General features: G+C 48.9%; 1 protein-coding gene and 2 long non-coding RNA genes across 5 annotated transcripts in view; 1 reads left to right on the forward strand and 2 right to left on the reverse strand.

Annotated features, from left to right (window-relative positions):
* Positions 1 to 20583, forward strand: part of FAM20A (FAM20A golgi associated secretory pathway pseudokinase) — a 39163-nt gene that overhangs the window by 6236 nt on the left and 12344 nt on the right. For all 3 annotated transcript variants that reach the window (XM_059048545.2, XM_067021169.1, XM_067021170.1), the window contains exon 2: positions 19977 to 20161. In XM_059048545.2, coding sequence (XP_058904528.1) covers positions 19977 to 20161 — 185 coding nt within the window. The remainder of the gene's footprint in view (positions 1 to 19976; positions 20162 to 20583) is intronic.
* On the reverse strand, positions 1183 to 10779 carry LOC136793202 (uncharacterized). Its single transcript, XR_010838178.1, has 5 exons — positions 10609 to 10779; positions 8067 to 8249; positions 6668 to 6896; positions 5141 to 5318; positions 1183 to 2209 (listed from the first exon to the last, which is right to left on the reverse strand). It is a non-coding gene; the product is annotated as an uncharacterized lncRNA (long non-coding RNA).
* LOC136793204 (uncharacterized) lies at positions 11281 to 12923 on the reverse strand. The gene is made up of 3 exons (XR_010838180.1): positions 12785 to 12923; positions 11641 to 11757; positions 11281 to 11485 (listed from the first exon to the last, which is right to left on the reverse strand). It is a non-coding gene; the product is annotated as an uncharacterized lncRNA (long non-coding RNA).

The raw sequence follows: 20583 nt of genomic DNA on the forward strand, positions 1-20583 counted from the left end.
CCTAAGGAAAACCATAGTGCGGAGAAAGAAAAGGCCCACTTCTCGCTACGGCCTCTGCCACTTCGCAGGGTGTCCTGTGGTTGAAACGTCAAATCAAGACAGAACTGAGTCTGAGTGCCTTGGAGACGCCAACATCCAATACTGTCAATCCCTGGAGGAGGCTATAACCTTGGAAGCCAAGAACTGGAGACCGCCAGCATCATCGGGCTTTGAGCAAGAGGCAACGTTAAGAGCCAGAAAAGGGCCTCTCATCAGATCCTCTAGTAACAAACCAGGTAAATTTGGGAAGTCACGGGGGATAGAAAATAGCTCAGGACTATGGTTGCCAAGAAGCCAGGAACCTGTAATAAAATTCAGCAAAATGTGGAGAGTAGAGAGAAACCTGTAATAAAATTTCAGCAAAATGTGGAGAGTAGAGAGAAACTTGAGGAGTCGTTGGCACAGGGGCAGATGAACTGAGGCGCTGGACCATAAAAGACAAGATGGCCTGGGGAGAGATGGGAATTTAGACAGCTTGGGAGAGGTGGATGGGTTAGAGAAGAGCTCTGCTGGCAGAAGAAGACCAGAGCTGTTCAGCCCTGGGAAGTTCAAGTTCAGCTCTCAGAGAGCAAACTTGCCTTCAGCTGTCTGTACCTGGGTCAAGCTCTGAAGTTCGTCGGTAAGTACTTTTCGTGATGCTCACCAAAACGGAGCCTGTACGGAGGGACAGTTTGTCTCTCCTGGCCAATGCAGGCGTCCCGGTTTCATCAATTTCAATGGGCTTTCTATTTTTCTGATTCATTTTCTTCAGTGGCCGAAGAGTGACACATCCTGTAAGGAAAGTGTGTTTATCTGCACTCACAGCCCGGCTCGAGTTTTTTCACTCTGAGTTAAAGAATTCTGCACAACCAGCGGCTGCTTATTTGTGCCTTCTGAGCTCCTCTTGAGCACTCAGAGATGCTGGGGGAAGTTAGACCAACCGGCCACAATTCCATCATCAAGTCAAGCCCTGATTAACCACCCTTTCGTTGCAGGGGTTTTGTGTGGTGTGTGTGTGTGTGTGTGTGTGTGTGTGTGTGTGTGTGTGTGTGTGTGTGTGTGTGTGTGTGTGTGTGTGTTTTTAAACTGGGGTCATTGGATCCTACTGAGTTCAAGAGATGAGGTCTCTATTTCCCTTAAATTTTATGCATACTTTGCATTCAGTGCATATGTTTATTTTCTTAGGCAACAGTACATTGTATTTGCAAAGTGTTGACTACATTCATCAGAGTACTTTGATGTCAAATGACAGAAACCCAACTCCAACGTAAGCAGTTAAAGGAAATGTAGAGAATCAAGTAACCAAAATTCGGTGAAGTCAGCTACGCTTAGTTCTTCCTCTTGTTTTAATCCCCTCTTGTGGTTTCAAGCCCCCAAAACCCTGGGACCAGAGAGAGAAAAGGGCTTCTAAAATTTCCAAAAAGACAGACCCTGGGCAAAGCCACTGATTGGCCAGGCGTGGGGATACAACTGGGCTCTAGAGGGTTATGACTGGTCCAGTTCTGAGGAGAATGCCCAGGCTTCAACCAGTCACTGACGCCGGGGAGGTGGAGTCGTTGGAAACGCTCCCCTGAGCTCTCCATTCAAGCCACGTGGCTCAGTGTGGGAAGAGCAGTTCGCCCAAACCTGGCTGGGTGCCCAGACCTCAAGTGACCCAGAAGAACTTATGTGACCAGAGTGATGCTAGAAAGTTTCCCAACTTGTGCTTGCTGCAGTTTCTAACTCTTATAGCCACTGTTCTGGAGTTTAAATAAGACTTTTTAAAAACAAAGTCATTCGTAACAGATTCCTAATGTGCAGAACTTTTATACCAACCATTAAAATTACTGCAGGAAGATAGGAATCTTGATTTATTTGGGCTTTCTCTTAAACCAGCCGTGCTCTCTTCATGGGAGCCTAAAGAAGGAATTCATTGGACCCCATTAATGGGCTCGTGTCTCTTTTTCTCCCAAAACTCAACTGAGAACCAAGATGCCTTGAGTGTTAGTCCCAAGAGAAACTACCTCCTCCAGGCCTACGTTCCTCCTTTTGACATGAAGAGGGTGAGTCTGTGGTCCCCAAAGGCTTTGACAGCTGTTTTCCAAGCTCTGCACGTCTTCAACCAGGATTTCTTCTGAGTGAACATATGGGACAAGCATTTTCCCAGTGTGTTTCATGAACTTCCAGGGTTCCTGGAGGTGCTTCACAGGTTCTGCAAATGATTGATCGAATTTGCATTTTGAAAGTATATACTTTAAGGCGATTTTGACGTACTATGAGAAAATGCACACATGATTGTGTTATCCACACTGTCAGACACTGAGCCTGCCACGGGTAATTTATGTGGACAGATGACTTTCCTCCCTTCTTTGTTTCATTGAGGAGTGTCCTGACATTGCAAGGAGAGCTGTTAAAAACTGTCTCCTGTCCCAATGACTTCTGTGTGTTTATCAGGATTTTTTACACTCTGCTCCCAAAATAATATGCAGAAATTAAGTGGGTACTGAAATAAGACTATCCTGTCCTCCATTACCCCCCGATTTTGAGTGCTTGAGTTCATAATCCTATTATCCCTCTTGTTCTTATTAACTTTAAAAAATAATTTTACATATTTGACCATATAACTTCAATTTATACCAAAACGTTATGTTTGACCTATTTTATACACTGGGGATTCTGTGTAAGATTTCTTTTGAAAAGAAAGTTCCACTTCTAGAAAAAATGTGAAAACCACTGATTTGGCATATACAGAAATAGAGTAGATTTCTTTCATTTTTTTCTAAAACCGATGTGCCTACAACCCAAGCCTCCTGCTCCCCTCGTCCCCCAGCCCCAGCTATGATCACTCATTCTCTCTGATAACCAAGCCCCCACCAAGACTTTGCCAACGCTTTTGGCCGCTCGAGCATAAAAGAGCCACTTTTAGGTCCTGTGTACTCTTTGCTTTTGTTTCCCTAACACATCACTCCAGTACTTAGGGACTTAAAACAAGAACCATGTACTTGACTCATGATTCTGCAGGTGAGTGATCTGGGCTGGGCTCTGCCAAGCAGTTCTTCTCGCCTCCGCTGGGCTCCCTCAGGCATCCGTGGTCTGCATCTGGGATGTGCTTCCTCCTGTGGAGTCCCGTGTCTGGGACCTGGGCGGAGATGATGATCTCGGCCCCACGCGGCCTCTCATCCCCCAGTCCAGCCAGTCGGTCTTGTTCACGTGGTAGCGGCAGGGTACCGGGAGAGAGCGGAAGTGTGCGTAGCCTCTCGAGGTCCTGGACAAAACCTGACGGATGTCACTTCTGCAACATTCGACTGGCCCCGGTAGATCCAAGGCCACCTGGGGAGATGCAGGTAGCATGGCCACGGAAGTGGAGGCGGTCTGCACAACTTAGTACTCTTGTAAGGAGCAGAGGCTTTTGAGGGTAGTCTTTTCTCCTGGTGAGTTGCTGGGTGGTGGACAGGCAGCTGTCAGGGGTAAGAGCCCTTCCTGTGTGTCAATGGGAAAAAATACTATAACCCTTCACAAATCTAGTGAAGCCGCTATGGACTGAATTGTGTCCCCACAATCGCACTGACTTAGGCTCGGCTCCACCTCAGTGCCCGGGGCAGGGTGCTGAAAGCCATGTCTGAAGCTTTCTCCCTCCTCCAGGTATGGTCCTTCCAGCCTCTAGTGGCCTCTCGGCCTCCCTGACTCCCAGACAAGATGGGCTCAATCCCCTCCTTGGGGCCACGTGTTTAGCTCTTCAATTATTCTCTTTTCTATTTTTGGATAGACTTTAAGCTCCACCTTCTTCTTCAGACCATCTTTAAGGTCAAAAGCTGAAAACTGGCTGTTTGTCTCTCTTTGCGTTCCTCCTGTAGTGACCCTAATCCTCCCCAAGGCCACAGATGCTCTGATTGAGTGGAATGAGTATATAGCAACCTCTCACAAGGATTTTAAAGCTCGTTTTATAAAGTTTTTAACACTTTCATATTAACCAACCTTTTGTATTAACCAACATGATATTTAGAACAATAACGAAGGTTTTTTTTTCCTTATGAGGTGTATTAAGAGCCTGTATTTTATAAACAAATTTTCGAAGGCCATTATCTGTCCATTTATCTATAAGGCATCCGTGAAAATAATTGTTAATATTGTTAACACAATGAATCTGCAGAGTCCTTTCTACTTCCCAAAGCTATTTCAACAGAGTCTATAATTAGTTCATTACTGAAAAAGATTGGGCTTCACAGCCAGTAAGAGGTTGACCGCCGTATCCCCGTGGAGAGATGTCCAGTCAATCCGTATTTTATTATAAAGCAGTATCCCCTGGCATTGCCCCAGGCTGGGAGGCGTCAGTGAGCTCCGTGTAGGACCCCTGATGAAAAATCTCAGCAAGAACCACAAACACTGCCTTGTCCTGAGACCCTCAAGAGGCCAGACCTCTCAGAGAACTCTCCACTGAAATGGACAAAAACGTCGTCAGTGCAACTCGGTGCCCTCAAAGCAACACAGGGAAAAGTGTGTGCTCCCTGTGTATGATATCAGTATGTTATTATAATATATAATGGTGAGAAGCTGAGATCTTCTCATGTAATTCGCTATTAAAAATTAAATACGCCATCCAGGATGGGTTTTCTGCGACAAACTTTTCTGCCTCAGTAACCTGGACCCCTTTCAGAGATCCCTTTATGAGCTGCACAGCAACAGCTGGATGCCTGAGACTTGCCACTTCTAGGAAGCTGGAAGTCAAGTCTTTAAGCCATCAGATCTCTTGGCGTTTGCTGAGCAGGGTCTAAAAAGAGAATTCAGTCACTGTATTTGTTTCCTAGGGCTACCATGACAGGTGGCCACTGTTTTAAGTCACTGTTGGTGGCTTGAAACAAGGTACATTTATTCTTTCACAATTCTGGAGGCTGCGATCTGAAATTGAGGTGTGGGCAGGGCAGCAGGCCTTCGGAGTCTGTGGGAGAATCCGTTCTGTGCCTCTTCCAACTTCTTTGGCTGCCAGCATCCCTCGGCTCGTGGCTGCATCACTCCCCAGCTCCGGCCTCCTTGTTCGCATAACCCCTCCTCTTCTCTCTCTGTCTCTCTCCTCTAAGGACACACGCCGTGGATTTAGGACTCACCTGGTAATCCAAGACAGTCTCATCTCAAGAGCCTTACTTACCTCTGCACACACTCTTTTTCCAAATAAGGTCTCTTTCGCGCGTTTTGGAGATCGGGTCACGGACGTATCTTTTGGTGGAGCACCGTGCAGCCCGCTGCAGTCGTGTCTCATCGTGACCGTAAAGGCCATGCAGGCGCCGTTTTATTTTTATTGTTTTAGAAAGGCTTTTATCGTTGACCTAAAAGATTTACATACAAAGAGTATTTTACCGTTTGCATTACAGATCTTGCTTTCTCTGCTAGAGCTTCTGATAGGCATGGAGGGGCAGCGCATTTAGGATGCAAAACGCTTGGCGGTGCCTGGAATGTACGTCGTCAGGGCTGTCATTCGGGACAGAGAAACAGATCTAGTAAATTAGCTGAACTTGGACATAGCAACAAAGGTTCTTTACGAAGGTCGCGGAGTCAAACGGGATCAGTGAGTGAACTCAAGCCACGGACCTCTGTCCAGAGCGGGGCCAAAGGGCTGGGAGCAGCCCGGACTCTCCTCGGACAATTCTTTTGGACCTGCTGTGACAGGTGAGCCAACGGGTAATCAGCGCATCAGATCTTGGCGAATCTGCCTGTTCCCCCAAAGCCTGTGCCTCTGCCTGCACTTCCCTCCTCTCTCCCCTGTCTAGCCTCTCCCTTCGCTGAGTTTAGGCTTTCCGAAAATAAAACCATTTTACAAGCCAGAGAAGGAGTGGGGAAGCCTGTCTAAATGTCTGCCTGGTCCTGGATCAGAAACACACCCTGAGACAGGGAAACACAGAGTCCGGCCCCTTCTTAGAATAGGGGTGGGTAAAATTCCATAAGAACAAAAACCACATTAATATCTCAATAAATTATCCTACCCCGTGGGTGACATGCTCGGGAGGAAAAGAGGCCAATTATCCGCTCCGTGTGTGAATCAGATGGAAAAATAACACCATGCAAATTAGCACCAGCGCATGGGCCAGGGACTTGAAAGAATTTAATCTGTGGGGAAGCCACAAGGAAATTGGCCTACAAACCGTGAAAATATGTGCCCCCGGCCCCTACAGTCAGATCCTTCTCTCCTTCGGATGCCCATGCCTGGTGACAGGCAGTAAAGCAAAGTTCAAACCCTTTTGAAAAGATGTATATTCCGGTCAACATTTGTTTGTTGAAGGACCCAGCGTGTGGATTTTTAGTCTCCTCCTTGTTCTTAGTCCACGCTGAGCACTGCCTTTAGACCTCAGTTTTGCTTTTGGCACTCGGGGAAATGGTGGAGGAGAGGGAGGATACACAGCCATCCAATTCCAATGTCAGTGTCATTTGCTAACTGTGTGTGTGTGTGTGTGTGTGTGTGTGTGTGAGAGAGAGAGAGAGAGAGAAACATATATTTGTCTCTTTTAGTTTGCACAGTTGGAAGAGGAAAGAACCAGAATTTAGTAGTGCATCCTTTGCAAGTAACACGTGTGTTGGTCTCTTATCCATATGCTTGTTAGGTCAGTATAAGCCTGACAACTGAACGACAGCTGACTCACATTTGTTTTGTTTTGTTTTTACGCAATTAAATAATACTTACATTTTTTTGCGGTGCAGAGGATCTCGGAGGAGTGTAGGAGACCCTGAGGAAGGCTTTGATGCTCTCTATGGAAAATATTAAATTGCGCAGAGACCAGAATCCATCGTAGCGATTTTCAGGTCATTATCAGAGGATTAAGTGCTTTCTGTGCTCGTGATTCTGTAACTCCAGCCAGGGGTTTCTCAACCTCAGCACTACTGACATTTGGGGCTGATGATTTTCTGTCGTGCTAGGCTCAACAGAAAATTAAATAAAAGAGGAGAATGCGTTAGAGGGTGTTTATCAGCGTCCGTCAGCGCCCCCCTCCACCAACTGTGATGCAAAAATGTCTCCAAATATTGCCATCCATGAGAACACAGGGAGTACAGCCAGTATTTTGTAATAACTGTAAATGGAAAGTAACCTTTAAAAATCGTATAGAATTAAAAGTAAGTAAATACATAAATAGGAAAAAAAAAAGGTCAGCAAGGTCTGAGCAAAACGGGCAAGTCTAACCACTTGGATAAGACCAAGAAAACAAAAGCAAACAAGATCACATTTGGGGTCATGAGGAGCGAGGTTCCTCACCAGCGATGCGGCCCCCTCTGGATGGAGCTCTGGCGGCATCACGTGCCTGTGGACCCCTCTCCCCGGGGACAAGCTGGGAGGCCGGAGGGAACCTGGGCTCCGCGCTGCTTCCCCGTGAGCAGCCGAGGGCGGGCCGGGGGCCCCAGTGTGGAAGGCACGTCGAGTGGGAATGCAGAACCTGACCTCAGAAGCCGCTGGCCAGGTCCACGCGGCTGCCCTGTGGTGGCACGCTGCAGCCAGGTGACCTTGAGCTGGCTCGCCCGTGCCGGCCTCCTTGTCTGTGAGAGAAGGCCAGCGGGGTGCCTGCCCCCTCGGGAGGGGGAGAGGGTCCTGAGCCGGCGGGCGTGGGGTGCTCACGGGAGGGGCGGGCACGGAGCCCCCTCGGTGTTGGCGTGGTGACTCCACGTGAGAGCAGAGCAGGGGACAGCCGTGGGGAGTGGGCCAGACAGCCGGCCAGCCGTCGCCACGGCCCTCGTGTTCTCCTGGGAGCTTGCTTCACTGGCCAGCCAGGTCCGTTTAAAGGGCTCGGCGGGCAGCCACGTTGCAGGACTTGGGATGGGAGAGGGAAGCAGTAGCCTCTCTCCAGCCTATTAGCACCCACTGCCCCCCACCCAGTGCGAGCTCCTGGGCCTGAGGGAGTCGGTTCCTTGGGGGGCAGCCCCGTGGACTTGTTCTCGGGAGCAGCGGTGCCCCAGGACCACTCCCTGCCCGGTGGTTCCCATCGGCTCCATCAGCTGTGGCCCCCGTGGCTGCTTGGATTCGTTTCCTAGAGCTGCCATCACAGGTCACCGCGCCCTGCGGGGCTTAACACAACCGAAGTCTATTCTCTTACATTTCTGGAGGGCAGAAGTCCAAATTCAAGGTGTAGGTGAGGCCATGCCCCCTCCAAAGGCTCCAGGGGAAAATTCATTGCTGGCTTCTTCCAGCCTCTGCTGACTGCGGGCCACTTCTCTGCAAGGTCGGCCTCTGGGGCCACGTGGTCTCCCGCTCTGCTCTGTATCCGCCGAGGGCCTGTCTGATGAGGATACTTGTGGTTACCTCCAGGGCCCACCCAGATAGCCAGCCTCATCACCCCATCTCCAGATCCAAACTGCATCACTTCTGCAAGCCCTTCTGGTCGTGTGAGGAAACATTCGCAGGTCCCAGGGTGAGGATGTGGATATCTCGGCCCAGCACTCAACCCACCGCAGGCATGCAGCATAGAGCAGAATTCGGGGGGCTGGGGAATGAAGCAGAGGCCACAGTAATCCTTCACGGCCCTCCTTCCCCACCCTGTACAGATGGAATCTTAGAAATCATAGTAATAACTCACTCGCCTATTAAGTAATTTAATCCTCACTAAAATCCCCCTAAGGTAGTACATTTATTATCCCTGCTTTTCAGAGGCGCCGAGAGGTCAAGGAACCAGCCCTAGGTCACACAGCCTTGCGTGGCAGAGCTGGACTCCGGACGAGGGACCCGCCTCTCCTACCCTCCCCGTCCCTCTGGATGCGCAGGCTCGGCACTAAGAGTGACTCTGACTTACAGATAGAGCAGCTTTGTCACCCGTCACCCACCCCTAAAAGCCAAGCCGCAGCCCATGGGCTCGGCGAAGCGGGCATTCCTTGAGGCTGAAGGACAGACTCCAGGGGGTGAATGCACTTCTGTCTTGGGAAGTGAGATGAGGAGGGGAGGAGGGACCGGGGACCCACTTTGGGGTCTTGACAGGTGGTGGCAGGTCCTTCTGGCTCACAGCCTCCGTGGACTTGCCCTGGCCTCAAGGGCACAGGGGTAAACAGAGAGGGAGGCGGGTGAACAGAAAGGGCTGCAGTGGGGGCTGTGCTCTTGGAGCCCGCGGGATGGAGCAGGCTCCCACGGGAGGGGATGCTACCGGGGGAGACGCCCGTCAGCATCCTGGGCCTGTTTGCGAAAAGCCATGGGGTTTTTTTTTCTTTTTTAATTGAAGTAGAGTTGATTTGCAATGTTGTGTTAATTTCTGCTGTACAGCAAAGTGACTGACTCAGTTACACACATGTATATTCTTTTTCATATTCTTTTCCATGATGGTTTATCCCAGGATTTTGATGGTGAGCCCACCAGTCTGCTGAGGTGTATCTGGGGAGGGTTGGCTGTTCCAGATAATTCTGCAGTGAGGACATGCAGCCTGCAGGGACCCAGTGGTCTCAGAAATAAAGTCCATTCGAGTAATAAACAGAAAAACCATTTCCAGAAGCCCACGGCCTCCTTGGCCTCCATCCCTTGTCCTCATTAGCTGTTGTGCCAATGTTCTCCTGTCACGTGTTGGCTAGGAGAAGCGAGGAGGTCCTTTACGTAAAGCCCTGAGTTCCCTAAAGTTATGTGCCTGCCCGCGATATTCGTATCAGGCATCCAGTCAAAAGCTCTGGGTCGTGAATTGCGTAACCGCCCATCTGAGGCAGCTCTACCGCGAAGCTGATAAAGCTTCAGCCCAGGGCCTCTCGCTTCCCCTGCGGGTGCAGGAAGCTGTCAGGGGGCTGAGTGGGGGCTGCTGACTAGGAAGAAGAGGCAGTTTCCACGTTAAGTATGAAATCTCAGGCAAGAGGGATCTAAATCCTCAGGGCGCTAGTGGCTTGTTGATACCTTTTCTCACTCCAGAGAAAGAGTCACCCACATGTCTAATAATTCTGTATTCACAGTTTTGTACTCTTTTTTTTCCTAGAAGTGGTCCCTCCAGATGTGTAAGCGTCAGGCCCCACTGAACCCAGCTCCCTCTTATTCACAGGAGAGATAGCACAGGACGACGGAAGACTTTCCCACACTTGCCACCCAAACGGGGCAACTCTGGGAAAATGTCCTTTTTCTAAGACCAATGTCAAGGCTAAGCATATTAATGAAACAGACCCGTGGATCAAACAGATGCACAGACTGAGGTCGGAAGCCGAGTCCCCTAGAGGCTCTCACTGTAACGCTTTCATAATTTTCTTCATGGCAGCGTGCTTTTGGAAATTCATCAGATGAGTAAGATAATACCTAAGTCAGCAAGGAACCTTCGGAGTTAGTTCCCGTCTAACAGAGATAGAACTCTAGTGCACTTCCTGTGCTCAAGCGATTCTTGCTCCCCCCGCCCCAAGTTTTGATACTAGTACTTTGGAGTCTGATGGAGTTTTTGCAGCAGGGAGACTTGTTCAGGCAGCTAAGAATCAGTTATTTATAGAACATTTCCTGCACGCAGAGCACTGTGTCAAATGCGAAGGAAGATGTGAAAATCTTAGGCAGGCTCCGGCCCTCGAGAAACGTAGAGCTTTTTTGGGAAGAAAACCCACGTGGCTCTGAAAGCTTCCACTGTCGCCCCAGCTCCTTCCCGACGCTACAGCACAACGACCACTCAACTGAGTTTCCAAAAGAGGGAATCTTGCCTGAGTGCCCGCAGCCCCTCCTCCCTCCGGCTGCTCAGGATCCTGGGAGTAGATGGTCTGGGCTCTGCGAACCTCCACAGATGATCTGTCCTAAGCCAGGTGACGGGGTTCTGGGAGCCCCATCGTACTTCTCCACCAGGCACGGCATCTCCCAGCCGTGCTGGGGATAAACAGCTCTAAAAAACAAGCAGGGGGTCAACCAGTTAGAAAATAATTAATGGATTATCACCAGACTCCTCCCCGGGGGACCTCAGTGTGAGCCCTTAAAGCAGAGAGCATCTCATCTCTCATCACAGCTTCATAACGAGAGAATGTAGCAAAATATAACTTCTCAGGCATGCGGCTGAAATAGCTCTGCTTTGCCAGGGCTTGGCGTCGTTGCTTTTGGCAGGGAACGCGTGTCCAAGTGCCAAAGAGAGACTAGTTATTTCAGCCGGAAAGGACAGAAATTAATTCCCAGGATCGGCTCAGTCTGCCCTGACTCAGGAGGACCAGGAAATTTACGAGATGCTACGGTTAGAAAGAAGGAAGGGACGGCAGGCAGGATTTCTGGAAACTTTAGCATTAGAGCAAACATACGCTATCCAGAAAGCATGCACATCAGCTGCTCTTGAGTAAGCCTGTGATTCCCATTAATTGATTTTCCAGAAAAATACAGAGGGTAGTTCTTACCGAGCTGTGCACCCACTGTGGGTGAGATACGGAGCACATTCATTGGTTCCTCAGACTTTATCGAGCACCTGTTGCGTACGGCAAGAACAACAGAAGAGATGGCAGGTGTACACGGATTTGCAGGAGAGAGAGAGAAAGCTCACATCCAGGTGCAGAATTGGAAAAGCTTCAAAGAGGACGTTCCTTGAGAGTTTGACCCTGGAACCTGGAGATGAAAATGTAGAAGTAGGCATTCCCATGGGAGAAACAGCACGAGGTGGGTTGGAAGGTCTGAGAGCATTAAACCTAGTGCTTAGGTAGGGAGGGAGGGAGTGAGGAGGGGGGAGACGAGATTGGGTCAGAGGGGCTCTTGGGGGGTACCAGAGTCAGGGCTTTGGACCAGATTTCACCGGCAGCGAGGACATGGTGAAGACTTTTGCAGGAGGGAGACGCGCGCTTGGAGCTCTGATTTCTAGATAACTTGGCCGAGATCGGAGCCTGGAGAGACGAGGAGGAAGACTTGAGTCCTGAACGTCAGTTAAGAGGCCACCGCAGGCTCCAGGCGAGGTGTGAGGGCTGAGGTGGCAGGGCAGCAGGAGGAAAGGGAACACTGTGGAGGTTGCAGAGGTGAAACTGCAGGTTTGAGGAGTGATTTGGAGGGGACAGGAGTCAGAGATATCTGCGCTTCACAGCCAGGTCACCTGAGCAGGGACTAGAGCTTGTTCCTAGAACTAACGGGGCCTCGACTGGCCCTCCTGGTCAGCCCCAGCCTCTCCGCTTTATGGACTGTCGGACAGTATTCTTGCGTATTTCTCTGCACGGTCTGGTGCCGAAATTATCCCCAGAGGGCCTGACCCCGCCCCATGAGGCAGCTAAATACAGTGGAGGCATCTACACCTTGAAACCAAGAGTGGGGAGGGAGCCTATCCTACCCCTTGTCTTTCCTCCAGACCGGAAATCGAGGAGCCGAGGAAGTTTTTCAGGCCTCAAGTCGCGTGCTCGGCGACTGGGAGCGTGGGGCCGGGGAGGGTGGCGCCCAAGCCTCTGAGAATCTTCCAGGTCCTTCCTGAACCCTCTGAGTCACAGCTGTCTCCCCTCCTTGCCAGATGTGTTCACAGCACCTGGCCCCTGGATACCACGCCCCAGGGGCTCTGCCCCGAAGACCCCAGGAGGGACCAGAGCCCGGGATGGCGCCCTCCACACGCTCTTGGAGCCTCACATCCCAGGAAGAGGCCCCAGGCCCTCACTTAGCTGGGCGGCAGCAGCTGAGGTGCCCAGCTGCAGGCTTCCCGCCCAGCCCCAGGCCAGACCTGCCTCAACAGTCAAAGGATGGAGACAGCATTTCTCTCTAACACCCCGAAGATAACTTGGCTACTGCTTCCTTAGCACAACACCTAGAGACCGCAGACAAGCCACAGTGGGATTCCCGGGTCCCTGGGATGACCCGTGACCTTGCAGACGCGCCAGGGCAGGCGAAGGGCGGTGTGTAGCGCAGCAGTAAGACGGAGGTCCTTCCCTTGCTTACAGGGTGTTCTGAGGATTTTGCTGTGGCTTGTGAAGCCGGTGGTTTCTAGTGACCCACTGAAAATGTGACGATCTGCCTGCTCTCTAGTCTTTATAAGCAGTAATAATAGTTTAAAATGGCAGCCATCCTTGGGCACCTGCTGAGTCAAAGGGTAAACTCATTATAAATTTTGAAATGGAAAGTTGCCCTCTGAAAAGATGGGCCAATTATACTTTCATCAATAATGCAAGAAAGCATTATACTCAATGCTACTCAGTAAGCCTGTTTAAACCCTTTTAAGGTTTCCATTTTTAAAGCATCTTATAGTTGTAAAATGCATGTAGGTAACTATACAAATTGGTCTACATAGGAAAACTCTTAAAAAGATCAATACAGGGGAACTAGCCCTACCAGCTATTAGTGTTTTATGACGTTTTTAAAAAGTTCAAACTGTCATACCAGAGCATGGCTAGACAGAACATGAAACAGGATGGAGAGCCCAGAAATAGACCCAAAAATATAAATGGAAATTTATTGTGTGAAAAAAGATGACATTTTTAATCAGTGAGATTTTAAAAAATGGACTGTTTAATAAATTATTTTTAGAGAACTGGCTAGCTATCTAGCGGGGAAAATGGTACATGCCATAGTAAATATTTTTTACATACCTTTTACTAAATATTTAAATGGAAAAAAATGAAACCAGAAAATACTAGAAGGAACCATGATTTGCTTTGATTTGGTTTTGTATTCCTGTCACTTCAAAGTCAGACTGGCTTTTCTAAGTATAATGTAGAAGTCAGAGCCTGAATAAAAGCAGTGGTCATTTCAGCCTTATAAAAATCAACATTTTTGCATGAAAAAGATCATCCCAAATAAAGTCCAAACATTGGGGTGAGGGAAATATTTGCAAATCATAGTAGGGAAAAAGAGCTGATTTTCTACATGTGCACAATCAGTAAGGAAAAGATGAACAACCCAGCACAAACATGGGCGAGGGAAAGAGAAGTGACTCTTGAAACACATGAAAAGATGCTCAGCTTCACCCCTAGCGAGATAGAGACGCACATTTAAAATACACGGAGATACCGTTTTTCACCTATTAGGTCGACGGAGATCAAAAAGTAACACTGTTGGCAAAGCTTCGTGAAAATAGTCTCAGACAGTGGTCACCCTTGGAGGAGGGCAGCTTGGTAATTTCTGTAACAATGACAAATGTATTAATACCTACCTTTGACCCGTCAGTTACGCTTCTAGAATTTCACTGTACAGACATCCGCACAAGGGAAACGTCACAGGTACAGGTTAGACTTCACATCATCACTTGTGGTAACAAAAGACTTCAAACAACCTAGATTTTTACCAATAAGGAATAAGGTGAATCCTGTGATTCCCAAACACTGGAATACTATGCAGCCTTACAAAGGAATAAGGAGCGTTCTGGGTGCTGAACTGGAACAGTTGCCAAAACCTAGTGACAAGGAACCTATAGGAACAAGCAAAGCAAGTTTCACGACAGTGTGGATTTTATGCTACAAAACCTGTAAGGGTAAAAGGGGAGAGAAACAAGGGGAAAAACTGGCCACATCAGTTACCTCTGGGGACGGAAGTCGGTGAACGGGCAGACAGGGATGGAAGGGAGAGTTTTGAAATTTAAAATTTTGAACCATGTAACTATTTCCTATTCAAAACAATTTTTATGGAAAACTCCAGTACTTCAGAGGGTAAGGAGCAGAGTGGATTTTACTTCTCACCTCAAGGTCGTGGGACTTGTAACCGAGGTTTTCTTTTTATGAATGAAAGCAACATCCCATCGATACTTTGTGCTTTAGTTTTTGGTATCTACTTTACTTCTTCCTTTAAAAGTAAGGCTACTTTAAGGACCAGGATTATCTTGGCTGACACTGTACATAACAACCCCTCCCCCCCATATATATAATATTTTTTTAATATAGTGATATTTACTTTTGCCACATTGAGCTGCGTTTTTAGAAACCTACTTTCCTTTTTTCCTTGGGTATAACAAACAGGTAAAAAGAGGCAGGTAATTTCTGTGTTCGCCATATCTTTTAAATTTTTATTTTATATTGGGGTATAGCCGATTAACAGTGCTGTGTTAGTTTCAGGGGTACAGCAGAGTGACTCAGTTATATAGATACATATATCCATTCCTTGTCAAATTCTTTTCCCATTTAGATCCTTATTACAGAGTATCGAGCAGAGTTCCCTGTGCTGTACAGTAGGTCCTTGCTGGTGATCTCTTTTACTGTTTTTATGTTTGCAAAGCACACAGCCATAATCAGAGCACAGGCCAGTGCGCTGCAGAACGGGCTCTCCTCTGGGGGCCAAAAAGCCCCGACCCGTCACGTTTGCCCGTTTCCGTGGTGTAAATTCTCCCACGACGGCAGATGTCAAGCTACGGGGTCCAGGCACCCCTGCTCGTTGTCCCCAAGGAACAAAGGGCACACAAACAACGTTTCTGATTTTTAAAAAAATAGACAACCCTACCTTAACCATTAAAAAAAAACCCCAAACAAACAAACAAACAAGCCAGCGGGAAGGACCCCGTGCTGCCCTTGTTTTGTGCTGTGCCCCGCCCCGGCCCAGGCTGTGACACTGGCCCCGGGAAGAGGGCAGAATCGCTAACCAGAGAGCGAGACGTCCCCACCCGACAGTAAATATGAAGGTTTTAAAGAGCGGATTGTCCTCCTGAGGAAGTTACACTCCATTTGCCACATTTGTTTTTCTGTTCGGAGGCTGGAGCCCCGACTGTTTGTTGGACTGTTGCTGTAGCTGGAAGCCATCAGCTTGCAGCTCCGCTTAAGAACAGTCCGCCTCCCCCCCAGCCCTGCTCCCAAATCCCAGAATCATTGTTTCTCTTTCTGCTGCTCGCGTTCAGGGTGACTAGCTCAGCTCAGGACTTCGCAGTCTTCCCACCAGACTCCCAAGAGAGTCGAGCAGTCCCAGAGTTTAAGCCTCAAAGTAGCCTTGGGAACTAGAGCCTGGCCCGGCTCTCTTTTAACATCAAAATAAATGTGAATAAAGTAAGGAAAAGCTGGCCAGTGGCCTGCGGACCTAGTAAACTGCTAGGACTGAAGCAGTTTAACATGAGACACTTCGGATAATTATGCCAATAGTTCAAGCCTCCCCTCCAGCCCCAGCTGGAAGGCTGCCTTGCCCAGAGCTTGCTGTCTTGGGGGGACGTCCCAGCCGTCTTTTCTCACCTCCTTTTGGAGAACAAAGATCTCCTACACTTCTAGTGAATTCTAAGCATACAGTACGGTGTGATTAACTAGAGTCGCCCTGTTGTATATTAGAACCCCAGGGGTTACTCATCCTGCACAACTGAAACTTTGCACCCTTTGACCAATAGCCCCCCATTTCCCCCTCCCTCCAGCCCCTGGCAACCACTGTTCTCCTCTCTGCTGCTATGAAATGTGACTTTTTCAGAGTCCACATAGAAGTGAGATCACTCAGCGTCTGTCTTCCTGTGTCTGGCTTATTTCACTCGGCTTAATGTCCTCCAGGTGCACTGATATTGTTGCAAAAGGCAGGATTTCCTTCTTTTTTTAAAGCTGAATAATCTTCCGTTGTGTGTATATACCACATTTTCTTTATCCATTCGTCCATTGACAGACATCTCGGTTCCGACTGCTACACCAGCCAGAGAAAACTCTCTGCTTTCAAGAGCCGTGGAATGACATTAGGCCCTGCTGGCTATAACCTCCTCATCCCCGGTCAGCTGTGCCACAGCAGAGAACAATCCTGGGAGTGACATGGGCCGTCGTGTTCACAGCTTCTAGCGATGAGGGCGCAGAACCCGGAAGGCCAGCTCTAGAATTCTGCCAACCACAGCATCTCTGTCTTCTCAGAGATATGTGGTGTGGTTTCTCCACATTATTTATTCATTATCTGGCTACCTTAATAGAAGGAAAACATCTTGAATGGGGGTGGTAATTATCCTCTTCTGCTCTGCACTGGACAATCTATGTCGATCTCTTGCATTTCATTCTGGGTGTCAGAAATAAGAGGAAAGTGGGGACGTCCCTGGTGGTCCAGGAGTTAAGAATCCGCCTTCCAATGCAGGGGACGCAGGTTCGATCCCTGGTCGGGGAACTAAAATCCCACATGCCGCTGGGCAACGACGCCCACATGCCGCAACTACTGAGACCGTGTCCTCGAGAGCCCACGTGTCACGACTAGAGAGAAGTCCGTGTGCCGCAACGAAAGATCCCGGTGCCAAAAGGAAGACCCGATGCAGCCAAATAAATAAATAAATATTTTTTAAAAGGAAAGAAAAGAAAGAAGAGGGAAAGAGACCCACATAGCCAGAATCACAAATGGATTCACACCGCGGCCTGGGAAGGTGGTGAAGGGAATGCAGAAACTCAACCTGAAGGTGGGAACTGAGGTCACGTGACATCCATCTTCAAATATTTACAAGGCTACAGTGTAAGGAAGGGATTTGTTCTGCATAAATCCAGGGGATAGAGCCAGGACTCCTTGATGGAAGCTCTAGAAAGACTTTGGCCTGGTATTGGACAATGCTTTCCAATAGAGCTGGCCTGATTGATTGGGCTACTCTGGATGTGGTGCATCTGCTTCACTGGAGCCGACCAAGTACAAAACAGGCAACTCCTGGATAGGAATGTGGTAAGTGGAATAAGACGTTGGGTTCCAGGGTCTTTCAGATCCCTTCCAAGCCCGAGCTCATGACCCGACACACTTGGCTTCTTTGGTCCAAGCCTTCCTTTTGAGTCTCCTCCGCCTGGTTTGCGTGTCCTTGTTCTCAACCATAATGTTGTGTCACAGTCGGGATCTCACCTTCACCAGATCTTTCTTTCCGGTTGGCTATTTTCAGAAGTATGGCTGGAATGATAGAAAATACGAAGCAACAGATTGGAAGAGAGGAAGAAAGGGTCGTCGCAGGAGGACGCCCCAGATCGAGCCGACGGAGCTGCTTCTCTAGGGAGGGTCGTGGCAGTAAGAGTCTGGAAGAAAGAACAACAGGGTGGGGGCCTGATCCAATAGGACCGGTGTCCTCGTAAGAAAAGGAGGGGACACCGGAGATGTGTCCTCAAGAGAGGAGACCGTGGCAGGAGACAAGAAAGAAGGTGGCCGTCTGCAAGCTAAGGAGAGAAGAGGCTGCAGGAAAAACCACACCTGGCGACACCCTGATCTTGACTTGAGCCTCCAGACCTGTGAGAGAATAAATTCCTGTTGTTTGAACCACCAGCCTGTGGGATTGTGTTTGTGTGGCCTGAGCTGACAGAGACAGTAGGTCAGGGATCTTCACCCATTTGCAATGTGGACGCGGTGCCTGAGACATACAAAAGCTTTGGCGATGCTCTGAGGTCTGAACAAAGAAAATGGATTGGCTCAGAAATGGAAAAAAAAAAAAACAAAAATCCAAAACAAAATGAATTAATATATAATTAAATGTCCACAGAACAATGAGCCAGTGTTGACTTGGTTATATGACTAGATACTATGTTCTTTGTTGCTGTTGTTTGTTTATTTTGATACTTTATTCGTAACAGATTCAGAATGATAAAACTTTCAAAAGGGATAGCAAAAGATATTGAATGAGGGGCGGATTCTAATATGTTTGACATGATATAAGGCGAAGATCTCCAAAAGTAGGGGCACCCAGAGGCCACCAGGACCCTGGAGCCAGGTACCAAGAAGGCTAGGACCAAGAACTGCCAGACATCCATCCTTCCACATCAGTTTATAAACCTGAGCCTCTTCCTCAAGACACATGACTTTCACCCAGGACAGCGTTATTATTTGACTGTATTCACACAGGGCGAGGTGAGTGCAGAACAAAACAAAACAAAACAAACAAAACTCCATTCCCTCCTGAGGGTCTGGACTCTTGGAGGTAAAGTCTGAGGTGACCAAGTGAAATTTTCTTGGAAAACTACTGGTTTTTATTAAAAATGATTGTTTCATTTTCCTCCCCATAACGTGTCTATATTTATTTTACTATGAAAGTAATTTTTAAAACTATGTACCAGTGAGAACATTCGACACGCCAAGAGTATCGGCCGTGTTTGTTTTGTTACGTACCCCATCACAGACCTCAGAGGTAAGGTATCACGGTTTGATAAATACGGATGTAGAGGGACACCCAAACCCTGCCCCATAATCCCAGCTAGCCCGTCCCGGTCGGCTTCACCTCGCCAGATGACACGTGCCGACTGGCCTTGCTTTCCAGTCAGAAGACCTCCATCTTTTCACTCAGCCATCTACTGTATCCATTCTTCCTCTCTAATCCTCAGATACACCTGTCCCGCGCCTGCCTCTCGTAATGCCCATGTTGTCCCCAACCCAGGAGCACACCCCGCATCTCCCCTTCAATCCAAACACCACCCACGCGGATCCAGCTGAAGCCCACTTTCTCCCATCAGAGTCTTCCTCTGACTACTTCACCATATAATCGTCCTTCCCTTCCCCCAAATGTTAAGGCGTTTTTGTCTGAACACACGTCCAGCAGTTGGTGACAACTGCATTACATTTTGCCCTGATGATTTCGTAGACGTACCGCTTATCTCCCAGACGGGGCTCTGAGCCTCTGCACGGCAGTGGCTTTGTGTTTCAGCGTTTTCTTTTTATCCTGGCAGAGAAGTTTCCTGAACAGGACCAACAGTACAAGGCCAATTAATTCTTCTTTCCTTATAGGACGTATTGATTACTCTCACTTGGCTTCCAGCTCTCCTGAACAATCCTGACCCTCACTCTTTGCTTTCTCATCAATTACCTCTCTCTCTCACCTCCTGACTCCTAAGGTCGGCAAATATTGGGAAGTATAGAACACAGACTTTTTCATGGGAAAGTGCCGGAAGAGGCCCAGGATCAGTGCCTGAGGTCCCAGATTATACGAGGCCCCTAATTTGACTCTTACCCGTCTGCGCTTTTCCTTCACAGTGTCCGTCAAGGTCTGTGCTTAGGTATCTGTGGACGTGTGTGTGGCACTGCGTAACTGTTTGCCCGTTTCGCTCACTGCATTGTAAACTCTCTGAGCGCAGGAAAGCCCTGCGGCCGCTTTGTCCGCCGTGGTGCCCTAAGCGCAGCCTCGAGCCTCATACGTATCAGGTGCTTCATACTCGTGCCAAATGAATGAAAGAACGGAGAGCCCAGACAAGGCGCGTCGGCAGGGCTCTGCGCTCTCGTTCCCCCGGCTGAAGGAAAACTCTTCCTGCTCTTTCAGGCGACACAAGATATACAAGGAGCAGCTGAATCTCACTTCCCTGGACCCCCCACTGCAGCTCCGCCTGGAGACCAGCTGGATCCAGTTCCACCTGGGGATCAGCCGCCACGGCCTGTACTCCCGGTCCAGTCCTGTTGTCAACCAACTTCTCCACGACATGAGGCACCTTCCCACCATCAGCGCTGGTGAGGGTCACGGGACCAGGCGGGATGGGCTGACTCTCGCCCAGAGAGGCTGGGAAACCAACCGGGCCAGGCGCCAGGGTGAAAGAGTAAAGGCTTGATTCTGACCCCCGAGAGAGAGAGAAGAAAAACAGGGACAGTGATCTTTCTCCCTTTGAAAGAGATCTTACCACCCTGATCTCACCACAACCCCATGAGGGAGGCACAGGAGGTGTTCCGTAGCTCACAGGAAGGCGATGGCCACTCCTGACCCGGTGCTCCTTTCGAATCTGGCGACTCCCTCTTGTACAGTGATCTCATGATGTAGACATTATCACTGCCGCTTTACAGACGGGAAAACTGAGCCTCGGAGAGTTTAAAAGTGACCTGGCCGAGGACCCAGTGGTGGCCTGCTGCCTGAGCCCTCGAGCACTATGCCGGCCTAA

The sequence above is a fragment of the Kogia breviceps genome, chromosome 19 (genome assembly GCF_026419965.1).
Source record: "Kogia breviceps isolate mKogBre1 chromosome 19, mKogBre1 haplotype 1, whole genome shotgun sequence".
Taxonomy (NCBI): Eukaryota; Metazoa; Chordata; class Mammalia; order Artiodactyla; family Physeteridae; genus Kogia; species Kogia breviceps.